Source organism: Xiphophorus hellerii, chromosome 11 (assembly GCF_003331165.1).
Source record: "Xiphophorus hellerii strain 12219 chromosome 11, Xiphophorus_hellerii-4.1, whole genome shotgun sequence".
In the NCBI taxonomy this organism is placed as follows: domain Eukaryota; kingdom Metazoa; phylum Chordata; class Actinopteri; order Cyprinodontiformes; family Poeciliidae; genus Xiphophorus; species Xiphophorus hellerii.
Genome location: NC_045682.1, coordinates 22140260 through 22150543, shown reverse-complemented (window position 1 = coordinate 22150543; position 10284 = coordinate 22140260). Strand labels below are relative to the sequence as shown.

The 10284-nt window shown below is 36.7% G+C and overlaps 1 protein-coding gene across 1 annotated transcript; it reads right to left on the bottom strand.

Moving 5' to 3' along the window:
* Nucleotides 1-19: 19 nt before the first annotated feature.
* Nucleotides 20-8216, bottom strand: rab38b (RAB38b, member of RAS oncogene family). Its single transcript, XM_032575940.1, has 3 exons — nucleotides 7781-8216; nucleotides 5371-5648; nucleotides 20-2872 (listed from the first exon to the last, which is right to left on the bottom strand). Exons 1-3 carry the CDS (start codon nucleotides 8007-8009, stop codon nucleotides 2723-2725), a joined length of 657 nt encoding a protein of 218 aa, XP_032431831.1. The 5' UTR covers nucleotides 8010-8216; the 3' UTR covers nucleotides 20-2722.
* Between the last annotated feature and the right edge of the window lie 2068 nt (nucleotides 8217-10284).

Below are 10284 nucleotides of genomic sequence, written 5' to 3'. Positions count from 1 at the left end.
ATAAAGAGCAAACACAAGGTATGTGTGAAACTGGTTTATTTTGCCATCTTGTTAATAGCACAATAAATAAGTACAAACTCAGAAATTGTGTTTCTTATGTCCTTTAAACCAAGAAACAAAAAGATTTTCTCAATATCCTGTGCTTTATATAATATGACACTATACTGATATCACATGAGGTCACATGAGTCACACACCTTCATCCTGTTAAACTTCCCTGTGGAAGGGATTCCTTGAATCCGACATTCAAGAAATGTTGGATTCGAGGAATCCGACATTCCGGATTCCTAGAATCCGATGGAATTAGGATAATTTGTGGAATTAGGATAATTTGTGGAATTATCCCAATTCTCATAATTCCACAAATAAGGATAGCAACTTAAATATACTGCTGTATCTTATACTGACAATTAAAAAAACTCAACCTTTAATGTGAATACATACACATTAAAGATGGATGTTAGTGGGAGAAAACAAAAATCAATCTCCTTAAATAATCATTTTTGGTCATCTCTAACAGTTTAACTAGATCACAGTGTCAAGAAATGTTTAAATAAGAACACATAATTAAGCAGGGAGTATGAACATAATGTGAAACAGAGGTTAATTGCTCTTATCCACATGTTAAAGTGAGAAACATAAGATAATGTTGCATTCAAGCATGGCAGGAAATGGCTTCAAGAAGACACTCAAAATTAGTCCCCAAAGTTTCTCTAATTAGGTATTTATTTCAAATTATCGCAATAAAAAGCATCATAAAAAGTTTCATAATGTAAAGCGGCGTTAAGGTGGTGAAGTCATTAAACAACCAAGAAATTTATTTAACTAAAACCTCTTAGTACTCATCTCTCAAATCAAACAATCAAACTGCAACATCAATTTTGAAAGAGAAAAATCAGTTTGGATTAAAAAACAAAAAGCAAACATGTTTTTGATAACTTATATTTGTTGATGAGATCCAAGTCTTGCTGTGACTCTAATCTTCAGCTTCGCCCACACACTGCCGATCAGACTCAAGTCGGACCAGTCAGAAGAAAAATGTTGTTAAACTAAACTAAAAAGGATAAAGGTCTAAAACATTATGTCCAGAGCACTACAGAAATGGTTTAAAATCAACCCTTTTTGTGGAAAGAGATTAAAAGAAGCATCCATAAGTAAGGAACCAGAACTCTGGGTCAACCAGAAAGATTCTAGAAAGAGGAATGCTCAAAGATCACTCTTTCTGGATGCTGTAGGAGAAAACTAATATGACTCTTGTGACTTTGCTTAAAAACAGCTATTTCTTAATTTAGCATTTTAATAAATAAAATCAAATTGCACACTAAAATTTTGTTAAATATCTCAGTATGTCACCGTAGTACTATGAATAAAGATGAACATAGCTTAACACTTTGTACACATCTTAAAAGGCATGCCAGCAATTATGGTGTATAGTTTTTATTTTGGTCAGACGTTGGTTGATTGATGTAGACTTGACACCAGCTTAGAATCTAATGGTTAGAAGTAAAAGGCAAATGTTGGCTTTGTGCAGAACACTCAGCTGACTAGTAATAGCAGTACTCTGACAAGCAGAAATAACCTTTAAATTCAAAAAGGAAGGCATGGGGAAAAAAACAGTGAAACAACAACAAAGCCACTGAGTAGGAGAGAGGACATGCAGCGTCTTTGTGTGTTCTTTAGTGTGTGTTTGTGTGCACAGCACAGCGAGACACAGCTCTACATAGATGGTAGAGCAAACCCCATAAAAAGATTCCTGTTACCATGGATACTGAGGTTTTGGTGGACGAATTGAAGTGTGTTCAGTTTACAACATTAAGATTAAAAAACTTCATGTTTTTTGCAAACCTACCACACACACATTTTTATTCAGCTCTGATAAAAAATGGCAATCATTATGTCTGAAAAGTCACACCAACCTTTAACTGTTACAGCAGCCTTAACTCAAGGATGTTTATCAATTCACATTGGCACAATCTAACCACACTGTTACTATAAATAACACTGTGTTCTTACTTATAGTCCAAACTTAAATAATTCTTAAACTGTCCATTGGTGGTTGTATTTTCAAACTCAACATGCACCTTAAAATATTCACAAAAGCACTCGGTAAATAACTTAAAATCATAATAATAATATGTGCAGATGAACACAGAGTTACCTCGTGTACTTCACTCACAGTGGTGCACAGCCCTCTCTATGCCTTGTTAGAATAACATTAAGGAAACCCATAGTCTCCAAGAGTACAACATCCAACAACTTTTAAAGCAAACAGAGAAATAATGAGTTATTTTGACCAAAACACTGCAAATCCATCAATAAGTCCATGTAAATGTTGAATTCTCTGCACCTACGCTTAGTTGGGTCACTTAAATCGCTTTGCTCATTAATGCGAGGAAGTTATGTGAGAAGAAAGAAGATAATCTTCATAAAAGGAATATACCTGTTACTTACTCTTGCATATACTTACTGTAGTATTATTCAAATAGTTTAGACAGTGGTGTTACCAGAAATCTCCAGAAATGCATTTTGACCACAATTCAGAGGCACTCTAAAAAAAGAGAGGTTAGCTTTGGTCACTAGAAACAAATAAATGTTCGAGTTCATGGCGTACAGACTTCGTACTGCTCCATTCTGCACACTGTGTAGGATTTCCTTTAAAGCCCTGTCCTTTGTCTGTTCTCACATGTTCATTCATCCTTTCTTCCTTCCTTCCATTACTTGATTATTTGAAGCATCCAGAGCAGCTCATCTGTCTGCTGGAGTCCATCTGCGGGGAGATGGTGTCTGGCACCACAGACTTTAGGATGTCATTCTCAGTGGCCATTATGTGCTTGACCAGGAAGTTTGCAGCGTCGCTGATATTGAGATTGTCCTAAAACGGAGTGATATGGTATGTTAAAAATTGACAGAACAGTAATGGAACTACTTTTTTGTCATTATGTATACTGTACAAATTCATTTATTTGAAAGCCTAGTAAGACTTCACTGTACATAATAAAAATAAACTTTGTAATGTGTTCAATATCTGTGATGGACTTGCGACCTGTCCAGGGTGTAACCCGCCTCTCACCCGTTGACAGCTGGAGATAGGCACCAGCACCCCTCCTGAACCAATGGGATAAGGGTGTTAGTAAATGGATGGATGGATGGATGGATGGATGGATGGATGGATGTGTTCAATATTATCTAGTAAAATAGTTTGTGCTATTAATCAAATAAATTAGTTTTCAGTGCTCAACAACAGCTAAAATCCCCCCAAAATGTCACTGATTTTGTTTTTCGTAGAAAATCATGCCTAAAGATTTTGATCACAATGAAGGTAATGCAAACTGTGGCACCAAGTTTATAACAGAGAGATGTGAAAGTAGTTTTTATCAATATACACCTCATGAAAACCTCTATTAGTTTGAAACAAATTCATTTAAAATGTTGCTGCAAGGCTGTGCATTTCTTTTGGCCGAACAGACTCATTATAGGAACTACACCCTTTGAGAATGTTGAGTCTTAGTGGCAAAAGATAGATGGCACGCTCCGACATGTCAGTGTCAACAGAGGCTGCGAGAATCAGTACAACACTACTTGTATTTAAAGAAATGTGAAAGTACTGAAGTACATTTGGATTTCTCAAAATAAAACTGAAATTATTGAACAAAGACTTGCCAAGCAAGTCAACATACACAACTTGAACTATATTAGGATAGGATTCATGTACATTTTATGTATAACTAAGACGTTTCATTCCCTTGTGATTTTGCTGGCCTAAAGAGAAAACATATTTTACATATTTTATGTGTTACTTCAGTGAATCATCAGGTGAAGAAAATCCAAATTTTTGTTTCATCAGTTAAGGTTTGGTAACTCTGTGAAATCTTAAGTACAAAGCAAGAAAATGTTTTTGAATCAAATAATTCAACTTCCAGCTGCACAGTGGTGCAGCTGGAAGCACTGTTGCCTTGTAGCAAGAATGTCTTGGTTTAAAGTCGCTCCCTGGGTTTTTTTTGTTTTTTTTTGCATGGAGTTTATATATGTGGGTTCTCTTCGGGCTCTCTGGCTTCTTAATCCCAAGGACTAAAAACACCAGTCAGTCCACTTCTGAATGGCTCTAAAAATAAAATAAAGGTTTTGGAGTGGCTTAGTCAACAGTCCTGCTGTAAATCTGACTAAGATGTTTTGGCGTGACACTAAACAGGTTGTTGATGCTCAAAACCATCCAATGAATGCCAATAAACTGGTCCAACAAGGAAGAGGGGTATCATAATATTGTAAAAGAATCATCGCTAATTATTGCAAATGGTTGACAGTGCAGTTGTTGCAGGTAAGGTTCCCAAAATCAGTTACTATGTTTAGGGGCAATCATTTTTTATACAGTCCCAGACAGAGTTGGATAGTTATTCACCTAATAAATTAAATCATTACCTGATAAAGGTGTCATTTACATTTACTCCAAAACATGTAAATGTGACAAAAGTAAAAACAGAAGTCTCTAAAGAAACTTTTTCACATACATTTTATTTTCAAACCAAACTGACTTTTCTAATTCAAGCCTCACAATAATTAAGATTTATTATTTGATCGGGTTTGTCGCAAAATTATTTGAAAGTTGTTTATTTCCAATTAATTTTTAACAACCATGCATTTCACCTTTCAAACAGTTATATGAAATAATAAACTCAAAGAAATAGCAACAACATTCAGGCAATCGGTTTAATACTGTCCTCATGAAGGTTACAGACAGAACAGCAAGAACAAGATTTTTCTTCCAAAAAAAAAAAAAACTGTGTGTGCTTTGTGATATAATCTGCAATCTAATTCAATAGCACCAATTAACTGGATAAAGAATCTGGAATCAGGTTCTGTTTCCACATTTCTACAATATTCTTACTTGTAAGCCAGATTGAATCTCGTAACAATGACAAGATCCTGATTCTGCCTATTTTTGCTATGCTTCAAGCTTAGCATTTTTTGATAAGACACAGCTTTTCAGATCATTTGATGCATCGTATGACGTCTTATTTGCAACTTTAGAAAGTAAGAAATTACATTGAAGCTTTTGGTTCTAACATGGAAAAAAATTGTTCATAGAAGAATGAATGCTTTTATAATGGACCACAGATTTGCAACAGGCTGACTGAATGGTTCACTGAAGATCACCAGGTAATGGCTTCTGAAGTGCAAGATGATCTCTCACATAGATTTATGTGTAAAAAAAAAAAATCCTGTATATGTGGTTCATGAATGGATCATTATGTGAAAGTAAACTTCCAAATTTGAGACTGAGTTGAATTGGAGTTGGATCCATCCTCTGATTTTACAACAAATGCCAAGACCCACATACTGAAACAGAAAACCTTAAATATTCCCAAGTCTCACCTTTGCTGACGTCTCAAACCAACCAACAAAGCCATGGTCTTTGCAGAACTGATCCATTTTGATGCCATTGTTGCTCAGTTCCCTGCCCTGATCACACTTATTAGCCAGAAGCACGGTAGCAATCCTCTGTCCATTAGCCAACATTACTTTCGAATCCAGGTCTTCCTTCCACTTAATGACGGCCTCAAAGGTGGTTGGCCGTGTCACATCGAACACAATGAAGGCGCCCATGGCTTCGCGGTAGTACACCCGCGTCATGTTCCCAAATCGTTCCTGACCTGTGACGAGCACATGCACAGTCAGAGTCATGCTTTAGGACTGCAGCATTCCAGAGCATCCCGATGATGAGACGTTTTCATTGTTTTTCTGAATTTTTTCCCAGAAGTATATCTAAGGCAGCTGGAAACAAGACAGCAGTCAGCTGGGCCTGTATTCCAATGAAACAACACATTCCTGTAGCCTTACCATCACGTTGCAATTAAACTGCCAATGCAACTATTTGTTCCTGCTCAGAATAAACAATAATATTTGTCTGTAGGTAGTATATAACTTTATTATCAATATTTTCTAAAAGTATTGAGATGTATAGTTTCCCTTAGTGTCTACCTAATTAATGTGAATATTTAATCTGCAGCAGAGGTTTTTAAGTGTGTATCCATCTTGCTGATAACTGGAAACCTCCACAGAAATATAAAGAAGAGAGGAGATAGTACTTTAAGCATTGCAAGATGGCAATTTGTTGCCATCACGAGCAGGAAGAAACTTAAATGTGACTGTCAGTGGAGGAACAACTTCCTCCTTTCATCCAAGAAATTGTTTTAGTCATAAGGAAATGCTGTCTGCAGTGGCATGACAGCAGTCTTAGACACACACTGCCATCGTACAAATCACTTGACACACAGTCATTTGATGATGCAAGTTTCTGCTTTGCATGACCTGAATACTACAAAACTGATTCTATAAAACATATCTATGTTGACTAAAAAAGGCTTGTCTCAGGTATTCATACTGTTCTAAGAGTTAGAATACAATTCCTTGAAATTGGCTTCCTATCCTTTAAAATTAAAACCAAGTGTCATATTGAAGTTGGAAGGTGAACCTCTTCCTCACTCTGAAGTGTTTTGCAGACTCTCACAGGTTTTCTTCTAAAACTACCCTGCAGCTCCATCAATCTTTCCAACAACTTTGACCAGCTTCCCTGTTTCCTCTAAAGGAGGAGTATGCACACAGCCTGGAGGATTAATAAAATATTCCTGAACTGAATTACTCTATTTCAGCGCTAACATGGTTATGCAGTCAGAATTGTTACCAAACCACATGGTTTTGTATGTAGTGAGATCAAAATGTTCAATCTGAGTCTCAGTTTGACATAGTACTCCCTTTGTGAAATATGACAAACTTTGGGACTTCTCATGGCTTTCCTCCAGAGCTCAAATGGACTTCTTGGCAGCTTTTCTAATTAGTGTTTTATGACTGGCCTGTCTGGTAGATGGTTTGCAGTTGTGCCATCCTCTTTCAGTATTCTGATGGTGCATTAAACATCAGCGAGATATTCAAAGTGTACAAAATTAATTTCATTGCCTTGTCTGATGTGTTCCTTGGCCTTCATGATGCTGTTTGTTCACTAATATTCTGTAACAAACTTCTCAGTTGCAATTGACTTTATTAACAGGGAACAGAGTAAAGGAGGTTGGAGACATAAAAAAAATGCTATTCAGATTTTTATTTGTGAAACCTTTTCAAAATCTCTAAAAACATTTTCCTTTCACTTTAAAATGATGTATTACTTTGTGTGCAACATAAAATTCCGGTGAAACACATGTAACATTACAAAGAGCAATAATGTTCAAAGGGTGTGAATACTTTTTCAATGCACTGTAAATGTGACTTAAATTTAACTTGTAAAGTAATTCATTGTCTACACGTGTAAGTTTGCTAGTGTGTGTGACTATGGGAGGATCTATTGTTGTTTTATTTAGGCTAGAATGACATTCCTGTGACTTGCCTTTAAATCTCCCTCACATGGACCTGATCACATGATGTAACATCATACCTAAAAAATGATTAGGAAACAATGTGCTGGTGTACTTTACAAACAGCTCCCTCATGACTGGGCTTATTTAGGTTGTCTTTCATAACTTAACAAGGCTGATCACTGTAAGTTTGAAGATAAGCCTTATCTACCCAAATTATCAGCTTCACTCCAGGAAATGAGATGGCATTTCTAAACATTTTTATGTTTCTAAGTTTCTCTATTCCTACACATTTTAAAATGACAAAAGCCCTGCAGTCAGACCATAAAAGGCGTGGAATACTCGTCCACCACTACTAGTTTTCTGCACATGCTCGACCTGCTGTCACTGCAGTACTTTTTTTCCGCAAATATAATCGGCTTCTTAAATTGTCCCACCTGCAATGTCCCACAGCTGAAGCCGGACAGTCTCAGAGTCCCAGTTCAAGACCTTCAAGGCGAAATCCACTCCGATCGTGGCCCTGTAGTTACTAGAGAAGGTCTGGTGAACGTAACGTCTGATGATGGAGGTCTTCCCGACTCCGAGGTCTCCGATGACCAGCACCTTGTACAAGTGCTCCTTCCGGAGACTCTGCATGCCGTTGGGTTGCAGGGTATGGTTCGTCATTCCACCTGTTGGGTCTCACAGGGCGACAGCTCCCAGGAACTTTGACACGGTTAAACTGCGTTTCGAGCCTCCGTCTCCCGGGTTTAGGAACCGCCCTCCAAGTCGCGAGTGTGAGATTGCTCAGGGGCCGTTCTTGGAAACTTGTGACCTGGCCTGGCCACCCTAAAGAGAAGTGCTGTGCACCCTGACAGCTGAAGGCGGGGTTTTCATCCGTTCAGTCGCAATATTTACTTTTTTCAGCTTCTGAGCAACGTCATGTTACTTCCTAATATGACAGCTGCTTTGCCACGTTATCTATGTTTTAGCTCTGAATAAAACAATTTAATGAAATAATTCAGCATAATTATTGTGAAAAAGTGTTATATAAGTAAAGTACAACATTCATTACGAAAGAAATCTCAATCTGAAGAAGAATTATTTAAACAGGATCTACTTAATATTTTATTTCTGAGGCAAATGCAGTGGCGGCTCTTTCATGAATGGCACCCAGGGCGGGATCCTCATGGTGCTATCCCCTTCTCACGCCCTTAATATGGACTTTAAAAGAATGGTAATATGTATTTTTTAGGCAGATACTGCCTTTTCATAAAGTCATCATGGAAATATGTTACCTTCAGTTTTAAAAAATGCAGTATATGTCATATCTTGAAATTGGCTTTTGTCTCTTTAAGAAGACACTTTTTTCAACACTCGACCTTAAGCCTGTCACAACAACAGTGCCATGATGCTGCTTACAACAGTTCTTAGGAGCGTAGGACTGAAAAGTGTTTTGAATTGTAAGCTGTGCAGACATGCAATTCCAACAGGTGTTTGCTAATTACTGCTACCAGTCTGGTGGAGCTGAGCTGGAGGAGTTGTGGTGGAGGGGTGTTCCGTGAAGTGGAAGCTTAGCTGGAGACTGCAGCTGCAAGGAGGACTTTTGTACAATAGGTGGTGCTTGGTGAGAGCAAGCACTTTAAGCTCTCTGAATGGCTGCTATGAGAGTTTCAAGTATTTCTCAAACAAGCATGAAAGAATCACTTTCACTCATGCCATGGTTTTGTTGACAGAATAATATAAAAAGATATAAAGGTTTAAAAAGTCAATTTTACATAACACCGACCCATTCAAATGACAATTATATCAAAAACATTGAGTCACAAAGTCAGTTTCATTTTTGGATTCCCAATGCTGCGAAGAATTATCAGTGCAGAATGTAAAAATGAGCACTGCATAAAATAGATGTTACTGGGCTGGTGGGGGCATACATACAACCATGGACAAGCTCTGTATAAATATTTAGCTATAATGTGTTATTTAATGAAGGGTGCCCTAGAAACCCCAATTCCTATTATGGTTAATAGTTGTCGCATGGCAAATTGACACAATTAAGTTCTTTTTTTGACAGTGTACTTAAGTAACAAGGGCTAAAAATATGTAAAAAAAAAAAATAAAAAAAAGAGGACTGCTTGTCCAGTTTGTTAATTAAAAATAGTTACTATGTGAAATAAATGGTTGCTTTAGGTACATTTGAAAACCTTGCAACCACTAATGTCTGAATATAAAAAAAATAAATCTGCATCCCTTTGATTTTCTTTTTAAATGAAGTTGTACTAGAAGCTGAAAGGAACAGCAAAAAGAATGCAGCTAAATTTAGATGGATTCCTTTAATGCAGTAAAAGTCTGTCAGAAATTTATAAAAGGAAAATACAGGCTATCTTCAATAAGTTACAAACACAAACTCACATTTTAGTCTACAAAATGTACAAAGGTACATGCAAATATGGTAACTTTCCAGGAGTAAACTTAGATTATGACTCAGTAAAAAAACAAAATACTGAATATAAACACATCATCGCCTGTTTAAATATTAACAGAGAGACAAGGGACTGAAGCCAAACTTTAAATAAAGAAATAGATAAACACATAAAGGATAGCTGCAACATAAATATCAGTTTTGTCTCACAGGCTAAAAAGATGAGTCTGTGAATACAGACATTCATCTAGAACTTCAAATATTCAGGAAAAAAACATAACAAAACAGAGTACTGAGTGAGCTGAAAGAACCAGGCAAAAGAAATGTACATTTTGTGACCTATTTTAAAGAAACAAAACTCAACCCACAGCAGGAGACTGGCACAGCAAGGAGAGAAAAATCCAACACATTTTCAACACTGTTTGCTTCTCTCTTGCTAAAACTAAACCTTAAAACAATCAAGCTCACTACTTGTATAATGGCTTTGCTACTGTATCTAATAACTATAAAATTCTAATTCCAAGATATTTAAAGTTAACG

What these genes read in the sequence shown, in the direction of transcription:
- rab38b (XM_032575940.1), bottom strand. Translation starts at nt 8,009, where the DNA reads ATGACGAACCATACCCTGCAACCCAACGGCATGCAGAGTCTCCGGAAG. An exon ending in TCAGCTGTGGGACATTGCAG is followed by an intron (nt 5,649 to 7,780) that starts GTGGGACAATTT and finishes TGCTCGTCACAG; the next exon opens with GTCAGGAACGATTTGGGAAC. An exon ending in GGTTTGAGACGTCAGCAAAG is followed by an intron (nt 2,873 to 5,370) that starts GTGAGACTTGGG and finishes ACTCCGTTTTAG; the next exon opens with GACAATCTCAATATCAGCGA.